A 19,907-nucleotide genomic window follows, 5' to 3' on the forward strand; every position below is an offset into this window, starting at 1 on the left:
AAGAACCTAGGGGCAGGACAGGAATAAAGATGCAGACAGAAGTGGTCTTAATAATAAAAAGAATAGCTTCCACTTAGCAATCTATTATATGCTAAAAACTGTGATAAGCGTTTTACACTTAATAGTCACTGCTGCTGCCCTCACTTTAAAGGTGGGTATTATCAGATCCTTTCTATAAAGGAGGGAATTCAGGACTGGGTTTAGAGACTTGCCCAAGTTTACACAGCTAGTAAGTCACAAAGCCAGGATTTGAACTCACGTCTGTCCAACTGCAAATTGTTAACTGCTACACTCTTTAAGAAGTCAGAAGGCCTTGGGACCATTGCTTCTAATGACACCCAAATCAGCTGCAGGACAGGCCCTGTGCTCATTGGCCTGCTGGTCTGCCTCTGACATGGGCCCCATCCTTGGGTGCTCCTGACTCCAGGGTGTCCCAGGGAAAAGGGCCTTTCCCTGCCTGCCCAGGGTTTTCCAGAATGAAGAGGGCACTCCTTGGTTGTACAGGGAAGGGATGGGCTACTTTCTTGGCAGAGGAAACTACAAGTACAAAATCAAGCCAGTGTGAAACCATGCTGTGTTTGCAGAACTGTAAAATGACAGGCTTGGCTGGCATGTGGACCGCAGGGAAATGAGGTTTGAGAATTCAAGTCTCCAGTGTGATAACCTCAGTGAAATTGCTTTGCAAACTCCCAGGGTTGTCGTGGGGAACGAAGGAGACACTGCACGGAAGCGGCTTTGCAAACTGGAAAAGCGTTAGGCAAATGTTAATTATCACAAGATATTTCGGAGGAGCCTAATTGGTATCGGGAAAGAGAGAGCAGAAAATTAAAATACCTGCTAATTTCTCTTGAATCCACATCCTCAAAAGAATTCATAAATGAAAAATTCTCATTCCATTGCTCTCATCTTTTTTTCAGGTTAGTAAATTGTAATAGATTTTGGACTCTAATAAAAATTCAGTCAATTTCCTGGTCATTATCAATTACACTAGCAGGTTTTGAGACTTGCAGTAATTTTTGTTGCCCACCCATAAGGCCACATCCAGCTAATTCTTTATCCAAATACTTCTTAGATGCACCCTGTCTCTTCTCTTTCCTCTGACACTGGGGTGGGGGACAGGTCTATGTCTCCTTCGTTTTGGGACATATTCTTAGTCACTAGCACAGTGTCTGACAGATAGTAGGCACTTGATAAATATTTGTTTAGTGCAGTATCCAAGTCTAAATGGCATCATATTATACCTGAGTTACTGCAGGGACTTTTTAGCTCCACCCTGGCCCCTGCCCCTCTGTTCCCAAAGCCATTTGTCTACATTTGCTCAAAACCTCAATCCATTTTCCTCAGTCTAATAAAATGCTATCGGCAAAACTAACTTAACTAATGTTACATACTAATGCTACTAATGAAGAGTCCAAATCTACAGTTTAACCGAAACACTAAGGGAGGAAACTAAACAAAGAGGTGAAACTATTCAAGAAAGCATAATTATTATTATTCTTATTTGCCAATTATATAATAGTATGCTTAGAGAACTCAAGACAAGTAGTCAAAACTTTATTGGAACCAGCAAGTGAGACCTCAAGAGGATCAAAGCCCAAACATAACAGCAATGGCTGATCAGAAAATGGAATGGGAAGAAGATTCCATTCACAGCATTCTAAGTGCCCACAGGTGGGGAGGATGGCCTCCTTTGCAATGACTCTGGGTTGTACTTTGTCTCCTGGGTTCCGAAGCAGCCCTGCTTGTGCCTGAAATCTCCCTAAGTCTCTCACAAAACTGATGGAAAGCGCTATGGAAATCTCCATCCCTTGCTGCAGCTAACAAGGAGTGCACAGGCTCTGGCTCCCAGTGTCTGGGTCAGAAACCTGTCTTTGCCATAGCATTAACTGCATGACCTTGAGCCACTTAACAACTTACCATGTGCCTCAGTTTCCTTACCTGTAAAATGGGGTAATAATAGAATTTACTTCGTGGGGTTATCAGGATTAAATTAGTTAATTCATGGAAAGTGCTTGAAACAGTGCCCAATAGGTAGCAGGCACTCAATTAATGTCCATTATGATTCTACCATCAAGGCTTCAGCAGTCGTGCTCTCTAAGCTTCAGCCACGGATACTGCCGCAGGTGGGTGGAGGAGGAGGAAGTGTGCCTTATTTGGCTGAGGATGTGGGGCTTTCACATCATCCTGAGTTTTTCTACAGTACAGCAAGTTATTACATTATAGGCTAATAGGTAGAACCATATAAAATGGACATTTTAAAAGGCAAAAAGTGGCCAAAAAGTGGCCTAATCATTTTCAATTTACTTGTTTTGCCTACTGGACTGTGTATGTCTTGAAAGCTTGGGCAAAGTTCATTCTTCTTTCTGGTCCCCAGTCCTTGGCAATGGTTCTGATACTGAAGGAGGTGCTCAGCGTGTGTGTGTGATGAAGATAAGACTTGTGGTCAGAGCACACATAGCATGTCCATCCCAGAAGGGAGGAAGGCGAGTTCCAGAGAGCAGGGGCAAATATCTGCCCCGATAGCCACACCCCATCCCCAGCACTGCCCCCACCCCAGGATGGGGGTTGATGCCTTCCTCTCTGTCCCATGGTACACAGGCTCCCTTCTAGTATATCACACTCCAAGCTTCACATGGAGGTATCTGCTTTTTCATCTCTCCAACTAGACTGTGCTCTCCCTGAGGGCAGGATCCCAGATCTATTTGTGGCACCTGTAGGAAGCACTCAGTTCTCAAACGAATGAATACTGGAAAGTCCTAGCAGGATTCAGTGGGGTGGCTCCGGTTGTGGGGACTCATTCCTATCTTTAACAGCTTTGTATATTTAGTGAAACAAGGAACCCTTGGTTTGAGGTCCAAGGATGTAGCTTTGGTTTTTCAGGCCTGCTTACTAGGAGTAACTTGGGAAAGCTATTTGACTCCTCCTAACTTCAGTTTCATAATGGACGAGAAAGCCCTTTGTAAACTTTAATTCACTTTGCATATTGGCCAACACTATATTGACATTAATGGCTATTACTGATGACTCTTTTTAAGCATTAGAAACAGAGCCTGGCACATAATAGATGGTCAATAAACATTTACCCCATGGACTAGATTTGGAATTCTGAGCACTTGATTGAATTGAGTCCACTTCTGGCTGATAAAGGAGACCTTGGAAGGCTCTGGAAGATGGCAGAGTTTTCCAGGGAGTTGTTTCATCACAATGTGCCACTTGAAAAAAAAAGAAGCAACTCAATTTCCTTTTTGTAGGTTAGGTGTGGGGTGGACAGGGAATTCACCTTCCTGTCCTTGCTTAAAAATAATTTCAAGTAATTAAACCATCTGCTTGGGGAAAGGGCAATGCGGACGCCGGGAGAGTCCTTGATCACGAAGGAAGACATAGTCCCTCAAAATGCCTGCAAAGACCAGGCTGGAAAGGTGAACCGAGGCAGAGGTCTGTAGACACAGCATTTGTCTTCTCCGATGCTCTGAATACCAATGTCCACTGCAGGCCCAGCGGCAGCACAGGCACCAGCAGGGGTGCACAGGCTTGTCACAGCTCAGCTCTGCTGCTCAGTGGCTGAATTCTCTTGGGCAGCTCACTTTACTTCTCAGAGCCTCAGTTTCCCCATCTGCCAAGTGAGCGTAGAATTTCCAAGCTCACAGCCACTGCTGTGAGGATTAAATGAGGCATCGTGGAGAAAACGTTTGATCTAGTGTTTGTCTCAGAGTAAGTGCTCAATAAATGGTAGTGGTGGTGATGATGATGATGATGATGATGATGGTGGGTATAGTCAAGATGTTTTCTTCAGTCTCTTCAAGATTAGTAAGGAAATTACACTTATCGAATTAAGAAGGCAGTCATCTGTTCATCCATCCATCCGTCCATCCATCCATCCATCCATCCATCCACCCATCCAATACTTAACAAGCCTCTTACCACGTGCCATGTGCCAATGCCAGAGGGCATTGGAGTCAAAGAGAGGACTCAGACTCTGTGCCTACTGTCAAGGGCACATCGCCTGACTCAATATCTTTTTGAGGCTCCCAGGCAGAGATAAGTTTGAGTCCCCACAGGAATTTAAATGCCTCACCCTCACTTCTGTTATAGAATGTGTCACATTGTATTATGATTATTGATTTGCCTTCCTACCTAACTAGAGTGTGAGTGCTTTAAGGGACCATTTCGCCATCATCTTTGTCTTTTCCCACATCGTTATCCCCTATAACCTTCGGCACAAAGCAGGGCCTCATGAAACGGAGCCCAATCCTTTATGCAGCCTAAGAGAACAAGTGGGGATCAGATGGGAAATCCTTGTCAGTCTCTCCTGTTTTGTTTTTTGTTTTTTTTTGATGTGGACCACATTGTAAAAGTCTTTATTGAATTTGTTACAATATCGCATTGCTTCTGGTTTGTGTTTTGGTTTTTTGGCCCCAAGCACCCGCTACGTGCCAGGCCCATGATGTACATCGTCTCATGTATTCTCAGCAAGGTGGGTACTCTTAGCCTTATGTTATAGATATGGAAATAGAGGCTCAGAGAAATTAACTACACACACCTAGAAAGTCCAGTGGATCTCAAATCCAGGTCTTACCAACTTCCCTTCTTGCAGTAAAGCATTTAGAGTGGTTGGAAAGTGGCTGTGAGGCCGAAAGTGTGATGGTGTAAATGGATATGGCATGTGTGTGTATTGTATACATAGTTAAATTTGAGGAAAGGCATTAACACAGAAAATTCCAAATCCTAGAGGGGCAAGGCAGGAGACATAAGTGAAAGAAGCAGGCCAGATAGAAGAAAAAACTCTTTGTGTTGGGCATGAGAGGGAATGAGTGGGGCTGAGGTGAATGATGGCACCAGCTTCATGTAAAGTGACCAGAGCTGCCTGTTTCTGGGCACCTGATGACAGTCAGGGAGAGCTCAGTTTTGCCAGACTTTAAAATTTCTCAAGAGTCATGAGAAATCTGAAGTGTTATGAGCTTGTCTCTGAATGTTAATAGGGCAGGTGCTGCATTTTAAGAAAACCTTGAACAGGCTTCTCTCACATTCTGAAAGGTCTGAGTTTCCAGGCAGCTGTCAGAGACTGTGACCCCCCCGTCCAGGCCTCTTTGGAAAGTGAATGAGGGGCTTGAGAAGGGTGTTCACCAGCAAGCATCTGACCAGCATTTAGTGTTGACAGTGATAAAGAAAAAAAAGTCCTCTCATTTCTCAGAGCCCACCTCTTCTGGCCAGAAGGTCTATTCCGAGAAGATCCAAGAGGCGATCAGCCTTTTCTTCCCTCTTCCACGAGCTCTCTCTGCCCATTGTCAAGATGTCCTCAGTGTCTCCACCTCAGTCTTGGGGACATTACTCCCTTCCTCCTGCTGGACCCTGGTCCTCAGAACTGAATGCAGTCACAGTGGCAATGTCCCTCTGCCACAACTGGCCACAACTCGCTCCCGTTCATTTGCAAGTGACAGAGCTGAAGGTGACCCTATTCTTCTCACCCAGGCACTTGCTTCCTCTCTGATCAGGACTCTTGCAGCTGACAGCTGGGTCATCAGCGGGACTTGCCCATGGCCATGACCGAGACCATGGCCCTCCCAACGCGGGCACCCCCCGCGGCCCCGGGGCCGGCACATGTCCCAGAACATCATTAGTTGGCTCACTTCTTTTGGCTGCCTCTGTTTTACTTGGAGACGGAGGAGATGGTGGAGAGGGCAGGAGTGGGATGTGAGGGCTGTGAACGTGACCCTTGACCCGCACTCCCACCGCGTGCCCTGCCCTGTGCCGGCGCCCAAACCCTTCACATCCCTTCCCACGGCAGCCGCCTCCCCAGCTTCTCCCTGTTCCCCTCGCACCACCTTCCCTCGATTCTTCTCACAGCAGCTAGACAGGCCTTGGAAAACCTCACATTAGGTCATGTCACCTGCTTAGTGTGTCTTGCAACACTTAGAGTAAAAGCCAAGCTCCTCGCTGGACCGAAGGACCCACAGCATCCAGCCGGTGACTCCCTCGTCCCCACCTCTCGCTCGTCACATCCCAGCCCCCAGGCTGCGTGCCGTCCCCCTCCCGGCTTTCACCCTCCTGGTCCCTCGGCCCGCACGCCCTTCCTTCCCCGCTGCCACTCCCACCTTCCCATCATTCCGATCTCCACTCAGACATCAGCTCTCTGGAGAGCACTTGCCTGCCCCCCATCTCTCTACCACGTCTTCTCATCCCCGTAGCGTGCATCACTAGCTAACAGGACTTTGTGGATGCATGGTTTACTTGCTGACTGCTCGCCCCTCTGCTTTTCCTCCAGTGACAAGGGATCCTGGCACGTGAAAGGGCCTCCACATACATATGCTCAGTGGGAGACTGAGGCTTGAAGAAGGGCAAATTACCTGCTCAAGACCTTACAGCTAGCAAAGCGGAACTTAATTCCTAAACCAGTGTTACTTCCCTGATGCCTCTGGCCAGGAGCAGTGGAGTTCTGGAAGGGTCCTGGGTGTGGAGGGCGGACATGTGCAGGAGCCACGCTCTGTGAAGGTCAGGAGCGTGGGTCGTGTGATTCCTTTAGGGAACATCCATCCCCACCCTTCTCAAAAACTGGCCCCACTGGCTCGAGTTCCCTCTGCAGTCACTGCTCTGTTCTACCACCTTCCAGGGAAGCCGGTGCTTTTCTTTCAAGAGGCAGATGGTGGTTCTTGTCAGTGGTTCTGTGGAGCTGAACCGTGGGGTGAGGCCAGGAATGCTAAAAGCAAGGGTTGCAGCCAGAACAGAATCGCTGGCCATTCTATGACTTGGACTGTGGAGTGTGTGTCTGTGTGGTATTTGTGTGCCTGTCTCTGTGTGTGTGTGTGTCTGTCTGTATGTCCGTGTGTTTGTGTGTGCGTGTCTGTGTATGCGCATCTCTGTGTATCTGTGTGTGTCTAGAGGCCCCAGTTGAAGTGATGTGGCTGATAGTTTGCTCTGCACTTAGCTGAAAATGATAAGAAATGTCTGTGGCAGAAAAGCAATTCCCTGAGCTCTATCGATGGCAAGCGGTGGGCAAGGAAAGGAGTCGCTGGTGGACTCGTCAGTCCTCACACTGCAGAGCGTGCTGTCCCAGCTCAGGGTCAACGTGCATGGTTTTTATGAAGCTCTGGCTTCCTGTTCCCCTTGGCTCTCATCTCACACCACGTTCTTCCCCCACCTCAGCCACCTTTTGGCCCCCAGACTCTGTCCCGCTGTGCGGGCACCAGCTCCCCTCCTGCCACAGGTGGCTGCACAGCCCGCTCCCGTCGCCCTCATCCTTCCATCCTTCCCTTCCTCAGCCTCACTTTTCAGCTCTTCCCCTCGAGGGTCCCCATCCTTGGGCTCCCCATTTGGGCAGGCCCCCATAAAGAGCTCTCCATGTGCCTCTCTCTCCTTCGTGATCTTTTCACAGGTGACTGTTTACATTTATTCGGGTCTCTGATCATGCTGGTCTTCCCCATCTGTGTGTGTGGTTGTGTGTGTGTGTGTGTGGTGTGTGTGTGTAGTTGTGTGCACATGTGCACAAAGGCAAGGCAGGGGTCTTTTTTGGTTTGCCATGTGCCTAGTACAGTGCCTGGTACTTGGCGCTGCCGGGCACATGGTCAGATGGATGGATGGATGGACAGATGGGTGGATAAGTGAATCACTGAATGCAGATGCTCTCTGGATTGAATTTTGTGCTCTCTGGTTTCTCATCTCATCCTTCTTCGTCATGGGGCAAAATGAAAACATACCTTTGGGTTAAAAGCCCTAGCTTCCCCTCAGTGTAGTTCAGCTGGTCATGCCTTTCCTCAAGAGAAGCCCCAGTCATTCTGCTTCCACTTGATAGGAAGACCAAGCTCCTGGGTCGTCCGTACAGAGAAGTTCCTTCCCTTTGAAACCCACCGGGGCCCAGGGTAGCCACCTCCTCCCCACACCCTGACCCTACCTTCCTTACGTTTCCCTTGGTGGGGGTAGAGATGGCAGGATTATCCCCCCTGCAATGGCCAAAGCTCACTTGATTTGGAATCTGGAAGGTTTGGGGTCAAGGTCACCCCTAATTAGCTCTGAAGCCTTGGGGGAACTTCCTTGCCCTCTCTGGGCCTCAGTTTTTTCATCAAGAGCATTGTACTAGATCAGTGTTCCCCAGATTTTAGTAATTGGCCCACCAGTGTTGTGACTTTTGCCATGTTCTTATGTCCCCTGTACTGTCACTTACTTAACATCTTGTTTTAAAGTGATTTGCCTTTTTTTCCTTGAATTTATATTTTATGTAATACTACTCTCCAATATACATGTAATATGAACTACATATGCACTTTCAATTTTCTAGCAGCCTCATTTAAAAAAATAAGAAACAGGTGAAATTAATTTTATTTTTATTTATTTATTTTTTGTTGCGGCGTGTGGGCATCTCTCTAATTGTGGCATGTGGGTTTTTCTCTCTCTAGTTGTGGCACACTGGCTCCACAGGGAGTGGGCTCTGTAATTTGCAGCATGCAGGCTCCCTAGTTGAGGTGCAAGGGCTCAGTAGTTGTGGTGCACGGGCTTAGTTGCCCCGCGGCACATGGGATCTTAGTTCCCCAACCAGGGATTGAACCCGCGTCCCCTGCATTGGAAGGCAGATTCTTTACCATTGGACCACCAGGGAAGTTCTGACATTAATTTTAACAATATATTTTATTTAACCATGTTCATCCAAAATGTAATCACTATAAATTACCCAGATATTTAACTTTTTCTCATACTAAATGTCCAAAGTCTGCTGTGTATTTTACACTGCCAGCACGTCTCCCTATGGATGCTAAATTTTCACTGGAAATCCTTGATCTCTGTTTAGAGGTCATAAAATGTACAGTTGAAAGAGTAGACTCACATACTCAAGTTGTTCCAAGCACACAGTTATTTTCTAATAATTGAGTAAAGTATCAGATTTTAATTGTAAATTAATTAAAATGAAATGAAATAAAAATCTCAGTTCTGCAGGTTGTACTGCAGGACTTCCCTGGTGGCGCAGTGGTTAAGAATCCACCTGCCAATGCAGGGCACACGGGTTCGAGCCCTGGTCCTGGAAGATCCCACATGTCGCGGAGCAGCTAAGCCCGTGCGCCACAACTACTGAGCCTGTGCTCTAGAGCCCGCGAGCCACAACTACTGAAGCCCACGTGCCACAACTGCTGAAGGCCACATGCCTAGAGCCTGTGCTCTGCAACAAGAGAAGCCACCGCAACGAGAAGCCCATGCACCGCAACGAAGAGTAGCCCCCGCTCGCCGCAACTAGAGAAGGCCCGCTTGCAGCAACGAAGACCCAATGCAGCCGAAAATAAATAAATAGATAAATAAAAAATTTTATAAATAAATAAATAAATGTCAAGTGCTCAACAGCCACATGTGGCTGGTGGTGGCTACAGTGGACAGCATGGACATATGACAATCGTGGATGACAAACCCACCTCCCTGTTGTAAACAGAAGGTAGCCTTAAAAATAAATACAATGACAATACAGGAGTGACATTAAAGTCTAGCTAGATACTGCTGCCTGCTGAGGTGCCAAGCCCTAGGTCTGCTCTGTGTCTGTTAAAAAGGGAGATTTAGCACATATGTAAAGGTGTTAAAGACACACTGGCACCTAGCTGAGACTCTCCTTTTGATGGAATCAGAAGGATTAAGAAAATTGAAAAGGGATTTAATGTTGCAGCCTTGTACCACCTAAAATAATCCCACATAAAACATCAACGGACCTCCCAAATCTAGATGATCACTCTGAACTCTGAAATTCTGTGGCCTTTTGCTCCTTTACTCTTATCACTTTGCTTCCTCTTCAGAGACCACTAGCATGTGATCTTGTAAAAAGTGAACTAAGCGAGACTTGGAAAAACTAAGTTCTGGTTCAGACTCTGTCATTCCCAGCTCTGTGACCCTGGGTGAGGCCTCAGTTTCCTCATTTTGTGAAACGGAAGTGTTTGGACTCACCAAATACCAGCAGCCATGGAGTGGCGGGCCCTGGGCCCTGGCTAGCCGTGAACTGTCTCATTTTGTCCATAGCATAAACCCTATGAGAAAGGCACTGTTCCACTCATTCTGCAGGCGGAAACGTGGAGGCTCAGAGAGATTTGAGCAACCTGCCAGAGCCCCACCAACAGAAGCCACAAAGTTAGAACTTGAATCCAGGTGTGAGGACCACTGAGCCCACGCTGTCAGGTTCTCAGGGCAATTCCCATCCCCCCAAATGGTAGGTTTGTGTTTCAAAACATTCTCAACATGAAATGTGCGGTACTTCTTGGAGCTTTTCCTTCCAGTTTATGCCACGTCCCTGGTTTTCTGAGTTGGCATGCTTTTCTGATTTACCCACATTTTCTTTGGGTCTCCATCTCTATTATTTCTTGCTCCTCCTTCTAGCTTCTTGCTTTTATTCTCCACTCACTGTTACCCCCTTGGTGTTTCTTGGCGCTTCTTGAAGATGTGCCCACTCTGGAGTTTGTGAATTGGCAGCCTGGTGGGCCGTATCAAGCCTGCAGACATGTTTGATTTGGCTCTGGCGATGCTGGCTCACATGGTGTTTTTAAAATTTGTGAGTTAGTTGCCAACATTTAAACACTGGGACATTTCAAATAAAAATCTGGATTTCTAGAGTTTTTGGAACAATTTGGCAACACTGGACCATTGGCTGGAAAGCTGAGTGGTGGCAGCACTTTCTAACTCCCCCAGGTCCCCCTCCTCCCTATTGTCTATCACCCCCACCTCTCAACCCAGCCTGTCAGTTGTCAGCTGTCATTACACGTGTGCTGCCATTTTCTTATAATAAAGCTGGACAGCAGTACTGAATATTGCTCTGTCGTTTTCCAGCTATGTGACCTTGGGTAAGTGTCTCAGTGTTCTCATCTGGAAAATGGGCATAATATTTATCCACGCCTCAAAGGGTCGTCGTGAGAATTAAATAAGCTAATGTATGTGAAGTGCTTTGAAGAATCTCTAGCACATAATGAGTGCTACATAAGTGCTAGCAATTATTAAGAGGAAAGGGCAGTGTTTTTGGTACATACGTCTCTATCATTGAGAGAAAATGAGAGACCGAAAGAGCCACGTATTTTCAGAAAAACAGCAAGGAAGCACAATTCTATGGATAAGTGAAGCAGTTCTTAAAACTGGCCCATTTTGTTCATTTATACTCTCTGACTGCCCCATGCAGGTATCTGAATTCAAGACACCTGCCCTCCCCCACCCCTAGCATTGCAGGGCTGCTTCCCCTATAAACATCGCCCACATATTTCAGATCTGCATGGAGGTTCAGTGGCAGGATCTGCGTTCACCTCCCTGCTCGACTTCTGTTCACGATCCCGGCTGCAGCAGATAGGGTGATCTTGCTGGTGGTGCTTGTCATTCTCTTCACTGGCTTTAGCTGAAGACCATTTCGTGTTCTGGACTGATATTATTTCTGGAGGTTTCACTGAACCACAGGCAGTTCTCTTAGGGGTACAAATTCCCTAGGCTTATGATGGCATTGATTGCTTAATCCATTGGATCATTCTCTCCTAGTTTGCCAGGACATGGAGTTTCATATCTGGTGGGTACACTTGGAGTGGAATTGTGCATTTATGGAAAAGACCTATGTATATAGCAGTGTGTGGCTTCAGGGCTTGAACACATTGACATGTTAGGCAATAAAAACAATGTGAACTACTATTTGTTGAGCTTCTACAATGTGCGACGGACTATGAGAAACCTTTGTGGACTTCCCTGGTGGCTCAGTGGTTAAGAATCTGCCTGCCAATGCAGCGGACACGGGTTTGAGCCCTGGTCCAGGAAGATCCCACATGCTGCAGAGCAACTAAGCCTGTGCGTCACGACTACTGAGCCTGTGCTCTAGAGCCTGCGAGCCACAACTACTGAGCCCGTGTGCCACAACTACTGAAGCCCGCACGCCTAGAGCCTGTGCCCTGCAAGAAAAGAAGCCACTGCAATGAGAAGCCTGCGCACAGCAACAAAGACCCAACGCAGCCAAAAATAAATAAATAAATAATAAAAAAAAATGAAAAAAAACAAAAGAAGCCTTTGCATGTTTTATTTCAAATTGCCACAAAACAATGCAGGGCACAGAAGTTTAATAACATTTATTGAACTCTTAGTCGGAGACAAGGATTACAAAGCTACTATTCTGGACCCCAACCCAAGGCCAGCCCAGGCAGCCTCCAGCATAGATACTTCATTGGTCTGTACTTATGTTCCATCTATGGGCCATGTCTCCAACTGAGTAACACAAGCAGAGCCCAGCTTTCCTGGGCCTTTGACAGACCCATCAAGAATGACTTGGCCAAGATCTCACAGTGAGTTATTACCAGAACCAGTCCTGGAATTCGGGGCTCCTCATGTAGTGCTCTTTCTCCCACTGTTATAACAAGGATCCTAAGGCCAAATGCGCATTAAGAGGGGCCAGACAGGTTTTAGAGGAGAATTAGGTGCACCATGTAGGGAGTGTTTCGAACTGGGGTGCATGTGTGCTTTTGAGGGGACAACCACTAAGTTATGGTACAAATATACAATGGAATACTATGCAGCTTCATTAAAGAATGAAAAAGCATTATATATACTGTTCTGGGTGATATATTAAGTGAAAAAACAGCAAGATATAAGATGGTGTGAATAATGTGCTCATTTTGGAGACAGGAAAAAAAAAGGGAGAGTTGAAATCCTCTATTCATATTTGCTTGTATATATACTTTAAAACTCTGAAAGAATAAATAGGAAACTAAGATACTAATGCAGTGGTTACTTGTGTGGTGGTGGTGGTGGTGACGGGGTGGATTTGGGAACTGGGGAGCAGGGGAAAGGAATGGGAGGCAGACTTTGCAATGTGTGCCTTTTTTATACTTTTGGGTTTTCAAATAATATGAATGTTATTACCTATTTAATGTGTGTGTATGTACACACACACACACATACACACACACACAGCTGCATAGGAAAAACAGCCTATTACTCAGCTCTAGCCAATTGCTACTTTCTGGGAACATGAGCCTAATGTTTTCAGTTCTGATTTTTTAAGGGAACCTGGAAATCTATTTTTTTTTAAATCCCAATTTTTAATTTCAAATTGTTCATTGTTAATATGTAGAAATACAATAGAGTTTTTGCATATTAACAGTGTGCAAACATGCTGAACTCATTTTGTTCATAGGAACTTTTATTGTGGAGTCTTTGTGATTTTCTATGAAGGTAATTATATCATCTGTGAATAGAAACAATTTAATTTCTTCCTTCCTGTATACCTGTTTTTTTTTTCCTTTTTCTTGCCGTATTGTACTGGCTAAAACTTCCAGTACGATGCTGAATAGGAGTGATGAGAACATCCTTGCCTTGTTTCAGATCTTAAGGGGAAAGCATTCCAACTTTCATCATTAAATGTGATGCTAGCTGTAGGTTATTTATAGATATCCTCTATCAGGTTAAAGAAGTCCTCTCCCTGTTCCTAGCTTGATAAGGTTTTATCAAATGGATGGACGTTGAATTTTGTCAAATACTTTTCTGCATCTGTTAAAATGATTATATGGATTTTCTTTTTTAGTTAATATGGTGAATCACATTGTTACTATGGTGAATGATTTTTAATTGTTGAACTAGCCTTGCATTCCTGGGATAAACCCAATTTGGTCTTACATATTATCCTTCTTATATATTGCTGGATTAGATTTGCTAATATTTTGTTGAGGATTTTTATGACTATGTTCATGAGGACTATTGGTTGGTAGTTTTCTTGTAATGTCTTTGCCTGGTTTTGATATTAGGGTAAAGCTGATGTCATAAAGCAAGTAGGGAATTTTCCCTAATTTTTAAATGATGAAAGAATGACTTATAGAGTGCTTACTGCGTGCCAGGCATTGTGTTACGTGCTTAACTTATTTAATACTTACAGGAACCCTATGGAGCATGTACCATTATTATCATCATCCCCACTTTATAGGTGGGGAAACTGAGGCACAGAGGAGTTAAAGCCACTTGCCTAAAGTCACACAGCTTATAAGTAGTAAAGCCAAGACTCAAACTCCAGAAGTCCAGCTCCAGACTTTGTACTCTTAATCTGTTTACTACATTTTCTCTAAAGATTTTACAGGCGAAAGAGAACACATCTGGAGGGCTCAGCCCAGCTTAGCAGCCACGGTTCTTCCACCTGCGGTTAACAGCAACAGTAATTAGCACATGTCAAAGCACTTACTGCCTGCCAGGCTACAGAATCATCATCTCCTTTCATCCCGCACCAGCCCTCAGAGGCAGGCAGGCAGTTGTGGAAATGCTCCCTTCTGCTGGGTGGCATGCAGTTTCAGGCTCCATCTTCTTCACTTTGTCTCCCTTAACATCCATTGTGCCTTTTAGAAGGTAAAATTTTAAAAATATCTTTCCAATCTCAGTTTAATTTTCCACTACTCCTTCCTTATCAGGTGGGCTCACCCGTCCTCCCTCCCACTCTCTTCCCCCAGGCATTCAGGCTCATCTTTTCCTCTTGCACTGCCTTTTGCTTTGCACTGTCTTGTCCCAGCTGGCCCAATCAGTGTCCCCAACTCTACCTTGTTGGCTTATTGTATGTGTTTTGAAAAGTTGGAAACATTTTGCTTATTTAAAATGGAGGAGGAAAGAGGTGGAGTTATAGGAACAGCTGGGACACCAATTTTCTCCAGTGAGCCCACAGCACGAAGAACTGAAGTTAGTTAAAAGAACTGGTAGTCATGAAGGCAGTAATGAAGGCACTGGATGCAATGGAAAGAGCAGGTGTTTGCACGCTGGCTGGACCGTGTGACTGTAGATGAGATGCTCCACTTCTCTGAATCTCAGTTTGCTCTTCTGTAAAATGTGTTCAGGGCATGTACAGGTCACAGGGATGTGGTGGGGATTCACTGCAATAATATAAGCATTTAATACGGGAAAAGATCCAGTGTGGAGAAAGCACGGAGTAATAGTGCTGTCCACGGTCCAGGCCCTATGCTAAGCCATTTTAACATAGGTTATCTTATTTAATATACACTGCCTGTGCGCTACGGTTACCACCATTTTATAGGTAGGGAAGACTGTGGTACAGAGAATAAGAATTCTTAAGTGGCAGAGCTTTGCCTATACTTCACATTAGAACCCTCTGGATCCCACACCAGACCAGTTAAATTGGACCGTCTGGGGTAATTCCTAGAGGCAGGGGATTGGACCACATGGCCTTTCCCAAGCTCTTCCTTTCAATCTAGAGGCTGAAAGTGCTAAGAAACAGCCCCGCTTTCCCCTAGTTACTAGCTCCCCTGTTGCCAAACAGCCATTCCCCATCGCTCCTTCAGTCTCCAACCACCACGGCGAGAATTTGGAATTGGGGAGAGTCCACTGCCAGGAAAAGTGACTCAATTAAAAATCTCAGTTTTCAACAATATTACCAAGCCCTGCGGTCTGTTACTTCGCACCCAGCATAGCTGAGCCTCCCAGTCGGAGGCCAGGCAGCAAGGGTTTGCGAATTGCTGGGGCTAGGGGCAGGGCGGGGAATACTGTAGTGAGCTCAGCCAGAAGCACCGCACTGAGCTGAGTGCTCTTCTCAGCATGCTTCCCAGTCCCTTCTCTGGCTCAGGCAGGGCTGAGCAACCCCCCTCCTCCTTATAACCAAGGCAGCTTCATGGTAACCACAACTGCAGCAGCACAGCAGCAATCGATGTGTGGTGTGTCAGGCACTGAGCTGTGCGCTTCACTTGCACCCTCGCCTCCATCCACATCTTTACTTCTCACCACAATTTCAGGGGTAGGTACTCTCATAATGCCCATTTTACAGATGTGGAAACTGAGGCACAGAGACATGAAAGGTTCACAGATTAATACCCAGCTCTGCTTCATTCTACAGTCTGCATTCTTAGTCACTAGGACATACTTGTCTGCCCTTACAGTTTTGAGAGAATGACTTAAGGATTTCACTTTTGAACCACCTTGCAAGCCATTAACAAAGCCCATGATCTTCCTGCAAGCCTGGCTTCTCCAATCGATTTTCTCCAGAATGTTTGGTCCTTCTGCATCCATCACAAGCTCCACTTATGAGCTCCCTGACCTCAGAGACTGCATCTTAGGGGTCTCTGAGTCCCTTTTTTACACCTCCTTAGCCCTTGGCACACAGTAGGTGGTCATAACTCTGAATGTATGAACACATCAATGCCCTTCAAGTTCTAATCACAATCCCCCACTCTTTTAAGTCTCTAAGCCCTGGCCTCAGCCTTGAAGAGCACGTGCCTGGCATATAATAGGTGCCAATGTCAATGGGTCAGGAAGGTCCTAGCTGGCATAGGAGTTAAGCTGTAAAGGTGTGTGGTACCTTGACTCCCACCTTGAGGTGTCTGAAGGTCTGAGCTTTCCCTCATTCTCCCCATCCTCATTTCCCTGCTCTGGACCCTTAGAGCCTCTCCTCGTCTTTACGGTTCTGTCCCTTAAGGGGTTTTCAGAAGAAAAGCCTGAGAGAGTAGTTACTCTTGAGTCCAAAGAGGAGATGGGGGGGGTGAGGGGTAGGAGTCAGAAAGGGGCCCTGTCACTTCTCCTGTTCAGCAAATAACCAACCTTCTCAAAAACACTCCCCAAAGGAGAGATCTGGAGAGGCTCAGGAGGGCCAACATGGGGAGGTGGGAACTGGGCCGAAATCAATTCTAGCTCTAGGTAATTACAGGACACATGCCACCACCCCAGCAGGGTGAATCAGGCTAGCCTCTCTGCGAGGGCAGCCAGAGCGATTAGTTAGTAATAAAATTCCCATCACTCACTGGGGGAGAGGCTCAGCCTTAGCAAACTTATGGTTTCTTGAACCTGCCAAATTTGGGAGGGAGGATTTATTTAAACAACCTTAGCAGGGGCCCTGACTACCAAGATGAATGTTTTGGAAAGGAAATCTCACAAGGCTCTCAGAAATCCAGCTCCCAAGTTCCCAGGATCCCAGGATGCTAAAGACAGTGGGGTTGATGATGATACGATTCTAGGCTTTACATAGGATTGGATTTTTTTTTTTTTTTTTTTTTCCTGTTTCTTTCTGTCCCTCTCTCCCATCTGCCTGGAAGTGACCTTTAGGAATCTTTCTGCCACAGAGACTGTCTCAGGGACTATCTGGAAGAAAGGTCCCTCTCAAGCTGGAGCCTCAGGAAGCCCGCCCCCCCTCAGGCGACCATGGCAAGCACCAACTCCCCCCTTCCCCCTCAGTAACCCCCTCCCCAACAGCTCAGCTCTCTTCAGGAATTCAGTACAAGTCTCAGCTATACTTTGGACAGGAGGCTAGGATGTGGGACCAGCCAGACATCTGCAGCAGCTGTGAGCTGCCTAGGGTGGGTGGACCAGGAGGCAAAGCCCAGGGGTGAGGCATGTCCTCAAGGAGACTGTGACCCCCTGCGGTGGTGGCCTCAGCAGCCCGCGTGTACCTCTGCACCCTTGCCCTGTCCCTCAGGGTGGCAAGGGGGGCTCATCCCTTGCTCCATCCCAGCGCCCCCCGGGTCCAGAGAGTGCCCAGGATCAGGGGTTCCAGCTTCATCTCGGGTCAGGCGGCGACACGCTGCGGGGCAGAGGGGCAGAGGTGCCCCTAGTCTGGGGGCGACGGGAGAGGGGAGGCCTCCGCGAAACCATCTGTCCGGACTTGCAGTCGAGTCACACGCACAGGCCCCCCGGATCCCCTGCCGGACGCCGACCGCTTCAGTCGCGCACACAAATACACACAGACACGCTCGAATCCCGCGCACTCACACCGATCGCACTCACACCCTGCCCATCGCCCGCCGCGTACACTCGTGAGACGCACACACGCACGGTCCCCGCCAGGCCACCGCAACTTCCTTTCCCCCAGTCTGGAAATGTCCGCAGTTGCCCTTAAGGCGTAAACTTTTTCAGAGGGGGCGTCAGGGATCGCACCGAGACGGTGGCTAGGCCTGGGGGTCCCGGGCAGGGTCACCCCGCGATCGGGGCTCCCGTCTTCCCTCCCTGTCCCCCACGCCCCTCACCTGGTAAACCGAGGCACAACAAGAGGCTGTAGTAGACCACGGGCAGGAAGCCCAAGCCGCAGGCCGAGCCGGGGGACCAGGACAGCGAGCTGTTGGCTACGAGGTGGGCGTGCGTGTGCTCCATGAGCGCGCCCCCCGCTCGCCTCAGCTCTGCGCCCGGCCTGCCAGCCCTGCTCTGGACGCCCGCTCGGTGGTGGCTGCCGCCGAGGCAGCAGCGGGGGCAGCAGCGCCTCTCCCTGCCGGACTTGCTTCTACCCTTGGCCGTGGTCCCCTCTGCTCCCTCCGCACCTGCTCGCCTGGAGTCCCGGCTCGGCCCTCCCGCAGGGCGCAGGGCGCAGGGCGCAGGGCGCAGGGACTCGGGAGGGGCTCCGGGAGCCCGATTGTGCACCTCCCACCTCCGACCCTCTAGGCTCCCGCCTCGGAGCCGGGGGGCTGGGACGCCGCTCCCCGCAGCCAATCAGCAATGCCTGGACGCGGTGGAGGTGGGGGGGGGGGAGGTGCTCGGGAGGAGGGGGTCCCAGCTGCCTCTCTCGGCTTCAGTTTCTGGATTAGAGATGGAGTTAGACCTGGGAACCCCAGAGGAAGTCTGGGTGGGAACAGACTACCCTCATCTCCCCCCACCCCCCGCGTGGGAGGGGCGTGGCGTGGGTGGGACCTGCTTCTCCCGCAAAGGTTCCGTACTCCTCCAGCGTGTCCTCAGTTGGCCTTTCTCGACCTTCCCCCCAGCCACTTCTTTTCCCCCCAAGCCCCTGCGCCCCACCCCCCCGCCAGGGCTTCGAGTTCATCTCCATATTGAGGATTCTCCACCCAGGGCAGGGGTGGGAAGAGGAGGCTGTAAGAGCGAGGATGTTCCAGGGTTGTCCGTTCTCCTGGACCAGAGGAGCTGAGCTTAGAACTACCATACGACCCAGCAATCCCACCACTGGGCAGATACCCTGAGAAAGCTGTAATTCAAAAAGTCATGTACCACAATGTTCATTGCAGCACTATTTACAATAGCCAGGACATGGAAGCAACCTAAGTGTCCACCCACAGATAAATGGATAAAGAAGATGTGGCACATATATACAATGGAATATTACTCAGCTGTAAAAAGAAACGAAATTGAGTTATTTGTGGTGAGGTGGATGGACCTAGAGTCTGTCATACAGAGTGAAGTAGGTCAGAAAGAGAAAAACAAATACCGTATGCTAACGCATATATATGGAATCTAAAAAAAAAAAAAAAAAAGAGGTTCTCATGAACCTAGGGGCAGGAGGAGTAAAGATGCAGATGTAGAGAATGGACTTGAGGACACAGGGAGGGGGAAGGGTAAGCTGGGATGAAGTGAGAGAGTAGCACTGACATAGGTACACTACCAAATATAAAATAGACAGCTAGTGGGAAGCAGCCGCATAGCACAGGGAGATCAGCTCGGTGCTTTGTGACCACCTAGAGGGGTGGGATAGGGAGGGTCAGAGGGAGACGCAAGAGGGAGGGGATATGGGGATATATGTATACGTATAGCAGATTCACTTTGTTATACAGCAGAAACAAACACAACATTGTAAAGCAATTATACTCAATAAAGATGTTAAAAAAAAAAAAAAACAGAAAAAAGAAAAAGGAAGTGTGCGTGCATCTGAGTGCGTGTGTCGGCTCTGGGGGAGGCCAGAGGTGGGCTGTCCCTGAGCTGAGTGCCGTTGAATGGAATGTGGGCAGGGTTGCAGAAGCCCTCCACATGGAGCCCTCCTGCCAGGGTTAGGATGTTGCAGCCACTCAGACACACTCAACCACACTCACACAGACGCGATACCCAGTCATGGGGACACAATCACACTCTCAGGGGGCATGTGGGAGCCCTCTCATCCCACATCCAGACACGTGAAAACACAGGGGCATCTTTGTCAACGTGCACAATGACCACACTCATGCGACACACCAAACACACACGCAGACGCACGTGGGAGCTATCTGGGGGAGGTCTAGTGTTTGAGGGTTGAGTGAAGGATA

At 47.9% G+C, this 19,907-nt stretch overlaps 1 protein-coding gene across 1 annotated transcript in view; it reads right to left on the reverse strand.

The window, feature by feature from the left end:
• Positions 1-18,039, reverse strand: part of GPR139 (G protein-coupled receptor 139) — a 37,566-nt gene extending 19,527 nt beyond the window's left edge. Inside the window, exon 1 of the mRNA XM_068525098.1 lies at positions 17,916-18,039. Within this exon, the coding sequence (XP_068381199.1) occupies positions 17,916-18,039 (124 nt within the window). The remainder of the gene's footprint in view (positions 1-17,915) is intronic.
• Between the last annotated feature and the right edge of the window lie 1,868 nt (positions 18,040-19,907).

This window comes from Eschrichtius robustus, chromosome 16, assembly GCF_028021215.1.
Source record: "Eschrichtius robustus isolate mEscRob2 chromosome 16, mEscRob2.pri, whole genome shotgun sequence".
In the NCBI taxonomy this organism is placed as follows: Eukaryota; Metazoa; Chordata; class Mammalia; order Artiodactyla; family Eschrichtiidae; genus Eschrichtius; species Eschrichtius robustus.